The sequence below is a fragment of the Tupaia chinensis genome, unplaced genomic scaffold (assembly GCF_000334495.1).
Source record: "Tupaia chinensis unplaced genomic scaffold, TupChi_1.0 Scaffold000211_1, whole genome shotgun sequence".
Taxonomy (NCBI): domain Eukaryota; kingdom Metazoa; phylum Chordata; class Mammalia; order Scandentia; family Tupaiidae; genus Tupaia; species Tupaia belangeri.
This window is the reverse complement of record NW_006159686.1, coordinates 382,040-397,430: the sequence shown is the minus strand read 5'-3', so window position 1 is coordinate 397,430 and position 15,391 is coordinate 382,040. Positions and strand designations below refer to the sequence as shown.

The 15,391-nt window shown below is 54.1% G+C and overlaps 1 protein-coding gene across 4 annotated transcripts in view; it reads right to left on the bottom strand.

Moving 5' to 3' along the window:
* The window catches only part of GOLGA3 (golgin A3), a 56,400-nt gene that overhangs the window by 11,379 nt on the left and 29,630 nt on the right, over positions 1-15,391 (bottom strand). For all 4 annotated transcript variants that reach the window (XM_006147332.3, XM_006147334.3, XM_006147333.3 and 1 more), the window contains 9 exons: positions 13,640-13,777; positions 11,777-11,938; positions 11,131-11,499; positions 9,428-9,505; positions 6,798-7,061; positions 5,456-5,550; positions 4,438-4,654; positions 1,613-1,756; positions 734-931 (listed from right to left, as the gene is read on the bottom strand). In XM_006147332.3, the coding sequence (XP_006147394.1) occupies positions 734-931; positions 1,613-1,756; positions 4,438-4,654; positions 5,456-5,550; positions 6,798-7,061; positions 9,428-9,505; positions 11,131-11,499; positions 11,777-11,938; positions 13,640-13,777 (1,665 nt within the window). The remainder of the gene's footprint in view (positions 1-733; positions 932-1,612; positions 1,757-4,437; positions 4,655-5,455; positions 5,551-6,797; positions 7,062-9,427; positions 9,506-11,130; positions 11,500-11,776; positions 11,939-13,639; positions 13,778-15,391) is intronic.

Here is a 15,391-nt window from a genome sequence, read left to right as displayed (position 1 = left end):
GCACGGGAAAAGTGTGAAACATGGGGGGGGGGGGGGGGGGGCACATGTCACCATGTACCATCATCCAGAGAAGCAGACATGACCCCATCTCTGGAGAACATGGTTACAAAAAGAAAATCTGAAAATGTAGGAGACCAATTATTGGATCATATCCAAGAAGATGCCAGGAACCAGGAGACTCGTGGGAATCGGAGTGCAGACACCTTCACACCAAGGCTCCCAGGGCATGGTGAGGGAGCCAGGTAGGAAAGCACAGGAGTGCTGTGATCAAGGCTGGCTTCCCTCGACTGTCTGACCTACAGCTCGCAGAGGCTGCAGACCCTCAGGGGCTGAGGACAGAGTCTGGAAGGAAGCCAGGGTTCAAATCCTAATTCTGAATCACAAGAGGTCTTTGGGGCGGTGTCCTCCACACACCATTTCCACCTGGAATTAAAAGGCACTCCCCCTATACCAGCAGCTGTCCAATCCTCCAAAAAGAATCAGTGAACTCAGTGCTTGTATTCTAGAACACGGGAGAGCCCCAGCCTTGAGCTCAAAGCCCAGCAGCACCCCTCAGCTGCGAAAGCCGAGGGGGTGAACGGAGCAGGTTCCCTGGGCTTGTCCCCACATCTCGGATGGGGTATGTGCTTTCCTGAAAGGGAAGTAAGCATGGATGACCAGACAGGGAAGACATCAAGGGTGTGGCCTGGCATACAGCAGCTCTCGTCCTGCTTCTGTAAATGAGTGTGGCTACCTGAAGATTCAGCTGGACCAGGTCTGCCTCCCTCTTGGCCAAAGCTGTTTCTAGGATGCTGTTGTGTTCCCGCAAAGCTGCATTAGACTGCCCGAGGCCGGTAAGCTTCCCTCTCTCGTGTTCTAATTCAAGAGCCAACTTCTTATTTGACTCTTCAAGGCGCTTTATCTTCCTCCTAAAGCCTCTGGATTCTTGAAGCTGAAACACATAAAAGTCACTAAAATTATATGCTCTAATTAATGGGATTGTCATATACTAGAATGAGGTAAGTAGTTTTCAGTAAAACTAAGACACATCGATGGACAGCTCACAAACCCCCCTCGTTCCAATGTGAAAGGCTCGTCACCTGTTCCCCCAGCCCCATCTCCCGTCATGGCCAAGAGCCGTGTGATTCTGGGGAGCTCCATCCAGGCACCGAGTCTGGCCGCTCAGCAGGATGATGACCATGGAACCAGGCTGGTTTTAGAAAAGTGTTTCAGGATGGGACAGAGATGGGTGGACAGAACAAACAGTCCTGAAGTGAGCGACCGAAGGGCTGGGAAACAGGGTGTCGGGGGTCAGTGGCAAGAGCCTTGATGTGAGCACAAGGGGGCTGCTAGCACCATGGGGAGCATAACTGTCCAAGCCTGCAAGTTAGGGCGTTTTCTTGAGGCTTAAGTTGGCTTCTAAACTGCAGGCGCCACCCTGCCACAGAGCCCACAAATGCCACCACGCTCGCCTGTGTGCTGAGGGCAGAGCCTGCTCTGGCAGAGCGTGAGGGCTGCGGCCGGAGCTGATGCAGTGCCATGCTGGGCCACTGAGCACTCTGGGTACTGATGTTCTGGGCTGGGTCCCAGCAGCCTGTCCACCAGCTGCTGTGGTAGGGCACGCATGGCTCACCTCATCCTCCAGCTCCAGCACCTTCTCTCGGGACTCCTCCAGCTCCTGGCTGGTCAGGGCGATGACCTCCTGCAGCTCCTTCTCCAGCAGCTCCTTGCTCTGGCTGACAGCCTGCAGCTCCACTTCCAGGGCCCGCACCCTCTCCTGGCAGCCAGGACACAACGTGCATTGCTGAGCAGCTCCTGCCGCCTGACAGCTGCGCCCTCACCCTCACCATGGCACCTGAGGTTTGAAGCTGGGTGGACACATCTGCCTGGTGGTGACATGCCTGCACTCTCCAAAAGCATTCTTTTTAATTGTCAGGGGGAATACGGGCCCACTACAGAGAGAGAGACACAGACAAAGAGGAGAAAAAGCACTCCCTAATGGGGTGTGGTCCCTTCTCTTCATCTTGTCGGGATTCAGGCATACACACACGCCCCATATTTTTCAAGCCACCAGGCTGTGACTTGAACCATGGTCAGCCATTTGGAATCTGGTTTCCTGAACCACTGGACCATCGGACTGGCTCCAAATATATATGTATTTTTTTCTTTTCTTTCTTTCTCATTTTTTTTTTTTAAAGTTTTTGCAATAGAGTGTGTGCACTCGCTAGAGAGAGAGAGGGAAAATGAAAAATCACACCCCCCCCCCGCCCCCGGGGAGGTGGCCACACAGCAATCACTTCTCCAGTCTCCTCTTAGGAGTTTGGGCATGCACACACAAGTAGTTCAACTGTTTTTCTCTTTCTTTTTGGAGAGATTTTTGCTATAGAGTACATGCGCTTGCCAGAGACAGAGAGACAGAAAGCGAGAAAACATCTCCCGGGGGGGGATGGCCATGCCGTAATCCCTTCTCCTCCATTCTCCTCTCAGGATTGTGGGTACACACGCATACGTGCCTGGTGTGGGTTTTAAGCCCCCAGGTCTGGTACTTGAACCGTGGTCAACTACGTGGGAATCCAGCGAGGAACTATTATGCCATCTGCTGGTCCTACCCAACATGTTTTTTAACATCCTACAATGTCCAGGACTTTACTGCATAGCCAGCCATGTGAGATCCAGCACCTTAACTACTACGCCATCTGCTGGTCCCCAAATGTATTCTTACATATTCTCTTTCTTTTTGTTTTTGTTTGTTTTTGCTATAGGGTGAGTGTACTTGCTAGAGAGAGACAGAGAGAAAAAGTGAGAACTCACCCCCTAGGGGGGATGGCCATGCCATAATTCCTTCTCCTCCATTTCTTCAGGATTTTGAGCATGCATGTACACATGCCTAGAGTGATTTTCAAGTCACTGGGTCTAGGACTTGACTTGCAAAGTCGGCTTCTTGGGATCCAGTGGCTTAATCTCCATGCCACCTGCTGCACCTAACCTCCCTAATTCCCCTGAATTAAGTCACCACAGTGCACACAAAGATAGCATACAAAGTCACAGTACAAAATAATGTTTGCTTAAATGCTTTGAAAATACAGAAGAAAACCTGACCGGCACATTGAAGTTAGAGATGAACATTTCTGGCAAGTAAGCAGCATCCCATGCCCTGTAATGAACACTTACTGTAATGAACCATCAAACAAGGGAGACTTTACTGTTTGCCCTTTCTGACCTCAGCCCACTGAGGAACAGAAGGGCAAGTGACTTCCCGAAGGTGGTGGAGCTGCAGGCTGAGCCCCAACGGTGCCTGAGGGCGTGCTCTCCTTGGCTGTGGCAGAAGGAGCACAGGCTTTACCGTGCGCCTCCCAGCTGCTGCCCTTATCATTCGGTCTGTAGGCTTAAAATCCAGCATAGATATGGTTTAAAGGAGAAAGGAAAATGGCAATGGAATAATTACCCCTTGATTTTTTTAAAAGGTTTTTGCCATAGGGTGCATGCCAGAGAGAGACAGAGAGAGGGAAAGTGAGAAATTATCTCCCAGAAGGGAAGGTCATACCACTAACCCTTCTCTTGGGGTTTTAGGCATGCACACACACCTGCTCAGTGTGATTTTCACACTGGAACCGTGGTCAGCCAAGTGGCAGTCTGCCTACTCGGTGTGATGTTCACACTGGAACCGTGGTCAGCCATGTGGCAGTCTGACACAACTACTATGCCACCTCCTGGTCCCCACTCCCCCACAAATTTTATGAAGTCGCCAGGTGAGTGCGAACACTGCTATGATACAGGCCCTTTCCACTCAAAGTGTGTAGGTGGACAGGAAACAAACGAACTGTGTATAAGAAATCCGGTTACAGGGCAGCAGTGGGGCGGTGCAGGCTGGAGAACAGGGAAGGCAAACGCGTTCACTCAGGGAGAACATGAGGCCTGCTAGTGCAGGTGAGAGAGCGCAGGGCACCTGGCTTGTCTCTCACAGACCTCACAGGGAGCCCATCTCCCATGATGCCCCCTTTGTCCCTCCAGTGCCTCCATTTCTTCCGGGTCATCTCCTCCAAAAGCCAGACATTGGCTCTGACCCCTCGTGCCTCACTCCAGCCTCTCAGCAAGCACGAGCTCCCACTTCCTCTTTTGCGCTGAAGCTGCAGACCCCGGACAGGCAGGAGAAGCTGGGCTGCGGGCCTGCCTCTGCCCTTCGCAGGGGGCAGTTGGACTTCTCTGAACCATGGAGGGCCCCAACGATGGCTCCCTTATGCGCAGACCACACACGTGTATGAGGACTGAAGGAGACATGTACACAAGCACTAGTGGTCACTGGGATGCCGCCACCAATCAGCACCCTAAAGAAATGCTGCTGAACAGCATCCACCCACCTCCTCCTGCACCCTGGGGGCTGGGGGAAACGTTTGTGAAACGCATCTTCCTTGCCCTGAGGGGCTTAGCAACTCTGACTGGGTGGTCATGTTTACCTACATGTAGCACGAGGTCATCACCACCGCCACTGCTCTGGGCTCTGAGCTGGCTCAGCTCTGCATCCACAGCCTCCTTTGCAGCCAGGGCCTCCTGTAGCCGGCGGCTGAGGATGCTCACTGCGTTCTCGTAGGCCTTGTGCTTGGTCTTCATCTCCTTCTGGGCACTGGTCAGGTCCGAGCCCAGTCGCTTCATCTTCTGTTTCTGCTCTGTGATGGCCCTGGGGCACAGAGGGTGTTGAACTGACCGCCATGCACCCACCCAGCTTCCTGGGACGCAACATCAGGCAACATGGAACGTATTTCACAAGCTTCTCCGAGGGCTGGCACAGTGACTCAGACCCCAGGTTCTAGAAAGGCCGCCTCAGGCTCCACCGCTGTCACCTGCCTCAGAACCCAATGGGCCCTTGGCCACATGGAGTAAGCATCTGCCAGCCCTGCTCTGGCTGCTACTGGGCGGGAGGACAGACCAAGCCAAGGTGCCCTCAGGGGTGAGCCTCAGTGACTTCTACCACTCCCACCACCAGCACCGGTCCCTCCTGCTGCAGGGGCTTCAATATGACTGTGTGACAGCAGAGGGACAGTCGGCCCCTCTGGACAGAAGTGCCTGCAGCGTCCACCTGCAGACGATCCGATTAACGGTTAAGTCACCAACCGACAGAAGCAACGCAGCTCAGGACCTGGCGCCAGGGCAAAGGCTCCTGCGAGGCTGTCTGTGCAGGCATGTACACATGTGTACAAATGGCCCATGCATGTGAGGCTACACGAGCACACAAGGGTGATGGATGAATGCCAAAGGGCCGGCCCTGATCGGGGGCTGGGACTGGGGGAGGTTATGGATGTGACCCACAGAGTTACGTGAAAATAAAAGCAAAAGGGGTGAGCTCCTGTTAAAGGCAGGTCGACATAACCCTGGGACTGCCCCACAGAAACGCAGCCGCAAATCACGACGGGCCTTTAAATGAGGACGTGGCACTCGGCCTGGGCTGTGACCACGGCGGGGCTGGCCGGAGCACACTGACCTCTTGGCTTCGTGCTGCAGCTCCTCTACGTGCTTCTTGAGCACCTCGTTGGCCTCTGTAAGAGCCACCACCTGCTCTTTATCAAACTGCAAAGACTGGGGGGAGAAGGAGGGAGGCGGTTTGAGGAGTCAGAGCCCCTCGCCAGCACACGCCCCAAGCCCTTGTGGCAAACAGTAACGCTGAGGCCGCCCAGGGACTGGCTCAGGAGCAGTTCCCACGTGTCTGCCTTTGGAAAAGGCACCGCGTTGCCCTGAACATGCTGGCTGCTCGTCCCGAGGCTGACGGGAGAGCCCTCCCTGTGGACCTGCCTGGAGACCCCAGGACCACCCCTCCCCACAGTCCCCAGGAGCTCCTCAGGTTCAGCTGTGACTGTGCAGAGGCCTCGTCCTCCCTCTGCCCTGCCACTGCCTTTCCCATTCCCCGTGGGAGGAAGCGGGTCTCCAGAACCAGCTCAGTCACAGCAACATGCACGCGAGGGGCCTTAGCAGGCCTGTCCCCGGCCTCCCTCGCTCTCCAGACACTTGCCTTGTCCCCTCAGCCAGGTCCCATCCACCTGATGCCAACGCTCACTGACACCTCCTCCCCATTTTCATGCCAATTCACAGGAATCCTCCTCGTAGGGCCTCCCCACATGGATCTCCACCTACGCTCCCTGCCGCCCAGAGCACACGCTGACAGGGCTCCACACGGGTCTCCGTCTGCCCTCTCTGCCACCCAGAGCACATGCAGACAGGGTCCCACACAGGTCTCCGCCTGCCCTCCCTGCCGCCCAGAGTACATGCTGACAGGGCCCTCACCGAATGCCCTTCCTTCCGCTCTTGGGTTTACCATTCCCGGCTTTCTCATCATAGGAAACACCCCTTTGCCTGTATGTCTGGACCCTAACTGCACTGAGGTCTCTTCCCTGACACGCCACACGCTCTGCCTCCTCATCCTCCTGCCCTGCAGCTTCTACTCTGCTCAGAGGGAAGCCCAGCTCTCACCTGTGTAGCTTCCAAGAGGTCACAACCACTCCAGCCCAGGGCCCTGTCCCGACTGGGGGTCTCCACAGAAAGCATCTTGGGGCAGCTCTTGGCTCTGAGGCTGGCTCCCAAGAACCTCAGTAAGAGCAGAGCCGCCCACAGGCCTTTGCAGCTGCTCTCTGCTCTGTCCCTTCACCATAAAGTTGCTGCCTAGACCCACCTGTCTGCCCACCAGGGCATGAACACCAGGAAGCCCAGCTCTGGCGTGTTTTATCAGCCTCTGTCCACCAATCCCCACCCAAACCTGCACACGGGAGGTCCCCAAGCACATATGCCCAACTCCATTGTTCCAACGGAGCGGCCTGGCACCCTCCGCAGACCTGTAAGTGTGCGTCCATCTCGTCTCGCTCTTTCTGCACTGACTGGAGGTGCCCTTCGAGCTCGGCCATCCGCTGGTGGGCCTGGGACACGTCCTTCTGCAGGCGGGAGTGCTCCACCTCCACGGCCCTCTTCTCCCCATGCACTTTGATCAGCTCTTGTCTCAGCTCCTTCATCTCTGAGTCCAGTTTCTTCTTTGTGGCTTTCAGCTCACTGATGAGCTGGTCCTTGGAGGAGGCGTCCCGCCGGTAGGCCTCCACCATCACCTGCCGGACAAGACAAAGGCTATAAGCCAACACTTGGCGGGGTCTTCCTCCAAGTCAGGCTGCCCACCTATCCAGGGCGTAACTTTGGGCCAAGGACAACGTACTTCATCGAATCTAAGCCACCGTCATTTATGCATCTGGCGACGTCACTGTGCCCCGAGTCTGTAACTCAGGAAGTTCCCGTGCCAGTGGCTGACATCCTGCCCATTATGAGGAATCTGGCGATTTCTTCTGCTGCTGGTTACACTGGGTGGCTTCTTTTTTTTTTTTTTTTTTTGGGGGGGTTTTTTTTTTTTTTTCTGGAGAGGTTTTTTTCACTATACGGCGTGTGTGCTCGCCAGACAGACAGAGAGAGGCATAGAGACAGAAAGCGAGAAATCACCCCCCAGGGGGGATGGTCACGCCGCAATCCCTTCTCCTCCATTCTCCTCTCGGGATCTTGGGCACACATGCACACGCGCCCAGCGTGACTTTAAGCCACCGAGTCCGGACGCGAACCACGGTCGACTACGTGGGAGTCCAGCGACATAGCCATTACGCTAACTGCTGGTTCCCACACTGGGTGGCTTCTGACAAGCAACCTCTGGCTTGTACCTCAGTGATGAGATACGCCACAATCAGAGCCCTGCACGGCATCTCCCATCCTCACATCCCACCACGTCAGAGTCATTTCTCCAGCAGAGGCACTGGCTTGTCTAATGCAAAACCCTCCTCCATGCCTTCCTGGGTGTATCACAATTTGTTTCAATTTGGACTGTGGTGTGTTTTTCAAAAGACACTTTATTTTTATTTTTTTTTAAGAGAGATTTTTTGCTGGAGGGTGTGTGTGCTTGCCAGAGAGACAGACAAGGAGAAATCACCTGCGATGGGCGTGGCCACACCGGGATTCCCTTTTCCCGCCATTCTCCTCTCAGGATCTTGGGTACATGTACAAGAGCTGGCCTGAATTTTTAAGCCGCCGGTCTGGGACCTGAACTGTGGCTGACTATATGGGAGTCCAGTGACATAACCATTACGCCATCTACTGGTCCTTCAAAAGACAATTTAAGCAGCAAATGCAACCTATACTAACAACACGCAACACCCTCTGGAGTGACAATGACGGTGTCACAGCTGCCACTGAGACCGATGGGGACCAGACACCCCCTCACTGTGGAGATGTACCCCAACCCGAGGATTAACAGGGCAGGGAGGGTATTTACAATCAAGTGCTTTAATAACCTCAAGAGTCCAGGTCCAGCTGCTGGTATGGTGGTTATGGAAGCTGGAGCCCAACTGTGTGGTTTGAAAATATGCCAAGCACGTGTGTGTGTGTGTCTGCCCAAAGTCCTGAGAGGGGAATGAAGAAGGGACTGCCACATGGCCATTCCCCAAAAGAGTGCTTTCTCATTTTCCTCTCTCTCTCTCTCTCTCTCTCTCTCTCTCTCTCTCTCTGGTGAGCACACATACCTTACAGGAAAATTAAAACAAAACAAAAACTTAAAGAATCTAGATGTGGGCGGGCGCGTGTGTGTGCGTGCCCAAGATCCCGAGAGGAGAATGGAGGAGAAGGGATTGCGATGAGGCCATCCCCCCACAGGAGTGATTTTTCACTTTCTGTCTCTGTCTCTCTCTTTCTGGTGAGCGCACACGTCCTATAGCAAAAACCTCTCAAAAATTTTTTTAAAAACAGAGAGAATCCAGATGTGGGGCCAGCAGGGGCAGTGGTGGTTAAAGTGCGGGATTCTCACACGCCTAACTGCAGATGCAGTCCCAGACCTGGGTAGCTTGCATTCTCTCTCTCTCTGGTGAGCCCAAGTGCCCTATAGCAAAATTTTTCAAATAAATTAATGTAGGGAAGAGCCAGATCTGAGCTAAATAATAGTGACCTTTAAAGACAAGCAGAGGACAGACTCTCTAGCTTGGGCCAATGCTGCACAGCCGGCAGACGATAAAGAAAATTGTTTTAGCCAGAAAAGGCCACGTAGGGCTCTTTTCGACCAAGGGACACAGCTACAGCTGATAAAAGAAGACACCTCGCTTTACCTCCCGTCTCTCCCTCTCCCACTGCCCTATAAAGAACAAGCCTGGGGAAGGCTCAGGGCCGGAGCACTGTCCACCAACAGTGGCTGCCCACCTGATCCCCGTCTTGCTCTATGTGTGTCTGTGTGAGTGTTCTTTCCAAAATCCACTGTCACTCCCATTCTGCCTAACAGGTCTCGACAAATTAATAATAATAATAAATAAAATTAAATAACCCTCTATAGGAAAGAGATCTAGATGTTACCTTTCACTTGTCAGTCTCCCTCTTTTGGAACAAGGAAATCACACAGGACTGCTCCTGCCTTGGTTTTACAGGGAGAAAGCCAGCAGCAACACATTTTTACCTTTTGCTGAAGAAACTGTTCCTTAATTTTCTGCATCTGCTTTTTCAGAGTAGCAGTCTCCTGCTGCAGGTGTTCCACCTACGAGGATACAGACATTACACTGATGGCCCGGAGGGCCCTTTGCCACTGGCTTTTCCTAAGGGTCAGCTGGGCTTCCAGGGCACAGAAGATGGATTTGCAACATGACATAAGCTGAAGGTTCCTAAAACCCACTCAGGCAAACACTGCACTCTCCTTCCTCAGCACTAAAAGCTCAAAATGAGGGCAGGATCAGGTAGGTACATGATGGGAGGACCCAGGGGGCACCAGACCTGGGGCTAGCAAGCCTTCCCTGGACATGGCCATGGAGTGGGCCTGGGCTCCACAGTCGAACCAACTGCTGTGGCTTCTCAGTTCTCTTCTTGCCGCACACCCACAAGCAAACTGTGTTCTTGTGAGGCCTAGCTTACAAACCAGGGCATGCCAGGTCCACAGGGTGCATCTGCACTTGATGCCTGTCAGAGACCAGACTACTCACACTGTCTGGGAGCTGGAGAAAAGAGTGGGGTCTTGGATGCCCCTAGACCCACTGAGTCAGAGGCTGCATGAGGAGCCCAGAGGGGCAGAGGCAGAGGAGCTCATGGGATGCAGCTCTAGCACAGGACAAAGGTCCAAGGAGCCGAACGGTGGCCCGGGCGTGTGGCTCGGAGGGAGGGTGCTGCCGCGTGAGCTGAGGCCACATGGCCCCATCTGAGCAGGCTGCGGGCTGTGCATGTACTGGTAATCGTTGCTAACTGGGGGGGTCGCAACACGGCAGGGCCCTGTCCCAGAGCACTCGTCTCCCTCCAGCTGGGCTCCCAGCATGGCCCCTGCAGAGCCACCTCCAGGACAGTCTGCTCACTCTTGGGCCTCTCCACCTCCGAGCGTCTGCGATGTCCTTCCAACTGAGCTGACGGTCAGTAACTTCAGATCTGAACTCTTCAAAAGATGTCTGACTGCTCCCTTGCAGCTCTCTAGCAGCTAACACACTGCAGCAGCAGGGTGCCCACCAGAGTGCACCTCCCAAGAGACAGCCGCTGTGGGCCAACGCTGGGCAGTGGCGGCCTCCTTGGGCCTCGCCCTCAAAATCAGCTGTGAATTCTCCCCCTCGGTCCTCGCAGAGTGGGGGCTCAGACACTTTCCAGTGTGGACTCAACTTCTTCCACACCCCCCTCAGCTCTTCCACCCTGCCCACATTTCTGACCACATGGCACACACCTTGGCCACTCTGTGCTGCTAGTGCATCAGCGCTCCCCAGGTGCTACCTGTGTGCGAGGCATGCACCAGACCCGCGGTGTGTTGTCAGCAGGTCCCAATGTGAGCTCTCTTCCCACTTGCTGCCTCACACCACAGCAGTACTGCTGGCGTGGCCAGTGGGTGCCACGTGCAGGCAGGTGCAAGGAGTGGAAATGCCATCTCCTGTTGCTTCTCCTAACCCTGAGCTCTCCACTGTCAGGGAACAAAAACTGGTGTTCCGTGGTGGATAACAAGCTCTCTCCAGCTCTGAGCTCCCTACACCCATAGCTAACGTTGGGCCACCAGCAGGCGTGGTCCATTCCCCAGCCAATCCTGAGCCTGCCGGGAAGAGGGCTTCCACATTTGTCAGTAACACAGCCACGCCACAAGTGTCCCCACGCCAGTAAGTGCGATTAAGGATGGAGACGGAGTGGCAGCAGATGGCATACCTGGCTGGACTTGATGGCTAGTTCTTGTCTTAGCTGCTCTAACACTTCTGACGTTTCCTTGGAACCTTCTTCCAAGTGTCGTGTTCCTCTGTCCAACTCCTCCTTGCCACTCCTGGCTGCTTGCAGAGCCACTTCCAGGACAATCTTCTCATCCTGCAGGAGGCGGACCGTGTCCTCCCTGCAGGCAGCCTCTCCCTGCAGCTGCTCCAGCCTGGCCTGAAGCTCGTCATAGTGTGTCTGCAGGTCATGCAGGGCCTGCTCCCGGGCCTGCAGGCTCTCCTGGGTCGAGGTGAGCTGCCTCATCAGGTCCAGATGTTCCTGCTGCAGGGTTTCCAGCTGATGGTCTCGCTGCTGCAGCGTCAACTTCACCTAGAAAAAGCAAGCAAGTCAACACCACCACTCAGCCCTACTCTAAGAACTTAATTTTTCCTGTTCAGGTTTTAAGTAACTTTGATGGGCACTTTGGAGGGTGCACAAGAGCATCTCCAGAACCAGTGCACATACAGGGCACAGCAGTGACAGCGTGAGGATGCGACTGCTGAGCGAACTCGACAGCTCACCTGACACGGACTGCACACGCCTGAGAGGACCCCTGAACACTCACACACATGGGCGTGGGGTCTGGCCTCGGGGAGCAGGTACTTGCCTGCTCCAGCTGTTGCTCCAGGGCTGCTGCAGAGTCCGCCACCCTCTGCAGCTGTGCCTTCTCGTCTTCAAACTCTCCCAGCCTCCTCTGCAGGTCCTCCTCCACCATTGTCTTTGCCTCCTGGATCTGCACAAATGCCGCTTCCTGATCCAACATGTCGGCCTGGGCCCAGGAAATGGTGTTTTTAAAAAGCAGGAAAATGTGGGCTGGCCCCATATCACAGCAATTAAGTCCATGCAGAGGAAGCGGATCTCAATGACCAATGGGTTCAAATCCCAGCCCCGGTGGCAACACCCTGGGTGCGCACACTCCCAGGGTCCCGATGGGAGGGAGAGTGGAGGGCTGAGGACTGCAGCATGACCAAGCCCCCAAGGATGAGTACTTTCTCCCAGCGGTGAGTGTGCAAGTACCTATCATAAAAAAGGGGGGAAGAACAGCAGGAAAGCAGGATTGCCAACAGCAGACTGAGAGCCTCATACTCGACACAAACTCTACCCCTGCTGAGAGGCACCTCGCTCTTATCAACACCATCTATGAGTTATAATCCCAGGGGCCTGGGAGGCGGGGCAGAAGGCAAAGGCCAGGCTACAGAGCGCCTCTCCTGGAACTGGTCCTCCTCTCCTGGAGCGGTCCCCCTGTCCTGCCTAGTCCTCCTCTCCTGCCTGGTCCTCCTCTCCTGGAGCTGGTCCTCCTCTCCTGGAGCTGGTCCCCCTCTCCTGGAGCTGGTACCCCTCTACTGCCTGGTCCCTCTATCCTGCCTGGTCCCCCTCTCCTGGAGCTGGTCCTCCTCTCCTGGAGCTGATCTTCCTCTATTGCCTGGTCCCCCTCTCCTGCCTGGTCCTCCTCTCCTGGAGCTAGTCCTCCTCCCTGCTGACCCAAAGGCCTGACCCAAGTGAGAAGCAGGCAAAGAGCAGTTTTACGGATGAACTTTTCTGGCCGTCTCCCACTTGAAGGTGGATTTTAGAGCATGAGGCATGGACACCCTCCCACAGGAGCACTGCGTGACACTCTCACTTATAAGTAGTGAGAGAGCTCAAGGGGCCACGGCAACTCAGGGGGCACTCCTCACGTCTGACTGCATGGACGAGACCCTACTACCCAAGTACACTTCTTAGGGATAAAAGATCAGTTTATAACTCAAAGCTTTCTTTCGGTTCTTTCACACAGAGCTCATGGAGCATTATGGCCCATGTGACATGATTCTCCCATCATCCATGGCAAACATCCTTGGGCAGAGTGATGAGGAGCAGGCCAGCCATGGAGAAAGGCAAAATTAGCCCATGGCCTTCTAGAAACAAAGCAACTATTTTTCTCGCTGCCTAGATGTTTCCTAACATTTTTCTTCTTTACTTTTTCCAAAAACACTATTAAGTAGGCATTTTTATCCCCATTTTGTAAAAGAGGAGACAGGTCTTGGAGAGGCTAAGCAATGGCCCAGAGGTCTCCAAGCTAACTAAGAGTGAGTACTGGAGGCCAGGTCACAGCTGCTGCCGTTCCTACTCTCTGGAGACTGTGCGGGCTCCCGGCAGTAACCGGTGACTTCACATGGTGCTCAGAATAAAAAAACATGCTCGCCACCACTGGCTCTGAGGCGCTGCCACAAGGTACTGAACCCCTTCTTCCCTGCCAGCACTGCTGCCACTTGCAATGCCTGGTCAGGCCCAGGCGGGCTGTCAGGAAGAGCCCTTACCACTGACAGGTCTGAGGACGACCACTCAGAGCCTCTTAGGGATGGACCCACAGACTAAGCAGGCAGCCCTCACCACGCGTGTTTAGAGCTAAGCGCACACCATGCTGGTAGTGACACACACACAGGCTGCGTGACCCTGCAGCACAGCCCAGCGCCAAGTGCCAACACCTCACCTCGATGCTCTGGAGCTGGACTGCGATGCGCTCCTTTTCCCGGATGGACCTGTGCTGCGTCTCTGTCAGCTGATGGCACAGGGACACATTCTCAAGTTTCAGGTGCTCCAGGAGACCTGCCTGGGTCATCTGTCCAACCTTCAAAAAAGAGCCCACAGTGAGGTTTCCAGTGAGAGGTACAGAGCAGCTCCTGCTGCCTCCACACTCGGGAGTCCAGGTTCTACATGCCTGGCCCAGAGGGCAGTGGTCAGCACACCCAAGACTGAGCTGGTGGCCAGACCCCACAGATGAGCAGCCCTGGCCAAGCTGATCGAATCCTGCCAGACAGGGCCAGGCCCACCTGTCAGGGCCTCCTGAGAAGCAGCGGCCAGCACTGCTGCCAGCCCAAGGACTGAGGGTCAACAACGAGAGGCAAGCATGAAGTGTGAGGACAGGTCGGGCTGTGCAGCTGGACCTTCTCCCATGTATACTTGAGCTCCGGCGAGCATTCCGAGACTTCCCAGAGGCTGAGCTGCCACAGAAGTCACAGCTTCAGGACCCAAGGGGAAGCCGTGTGGAACAAGGGGAGCTGCATTTCTGCGACTGGTTCAAGACAACAAGCAATGCAAGTATACCCTGCACCTCCTCCTCTTGGATGTTACTGGGAACAGAGGGAGAAGCTGTGTACACTAATTACATTAAAAACTCTCATTTGGGGACCAGCAGATGGCATAATGGTTATGTCGCTGGACTCCCACAGTCGACCATGGTTCAAGTCCCAGACCCGGCAGCTGGAAACACACACCAGGCATGTGTGCATGTGTACCCCAAATCCTGAGAGGAGACCAGAGAAGGGACAGCAGTGTGGTCATCCCTCCTGGGGGCTGATTTCTTGCTTTCTGTCTCTCTCTGTCTCTCCAGCAAGTGAACATACCCCAGCAAAAATGCCTCTAAAAAGAAAACAAAACAAAACTCTAATTAAGGAACATAAAAGATAGTTGTAAAAAGCAGCCACGATACTCAAACTGACACTGACTTTCATTCTCCTTTTTTTACAATTCTCCCTTTATTATTGTCTTACAAACTGTGTTTTGGACTTATATCAAGATACATAAATCTTACTTTAGATTTTACTTTATGCTTACTTTAAATATTTTATTTATTTTTATTGGGTTTTTTTTGGAGATTTTTGCTATAGGGCACATGCACCCGCCAGAAAGTCAGAGAGAGGCGGGGGGAGGAGAGGAACAGCCATGCTGCAATCCCTTCTCCATTCTCTCCTTGGGACTTTGAGAACACATGCATACATTCTGGCATGAGTTTTGAGCTGCTGGGTCCAGGACTCAAATCGCGGTTGACCACGCTGGAGTCCAGTGATGTAACCATTATGCCATCTGCTGGTCCCTCTTCAAATATTTTATGCCACATGTAAACATATGGCAGTTTAAAAGCACATTAATTTAGATAATGAAGTGTCTTCCATTATACTGTGAGTAGAACAAATGCTTTTCTGTATGGTCCTTTGGCTTACACAATGTGTAAAACTGGGTTGGCAGGTGGCGTCATGGTTAAAGTGTTGGACTCCACATGGCCAAGTCCAAAGTTCAAGTCCTGCACTTGGCAGCCTGAAAAACACTCCAGGTAAGTGTACACACATGCCCGAACTCCCGAGAGGAGAGTGGGGGAGAGGGCTGTGGTGGCCGCCTGGGTAGAGAGTCTCTCCCTCCCGAGAGGAGAGTGGGGGAGAGGGCTGTGGTAGCCACCCGGGCACTG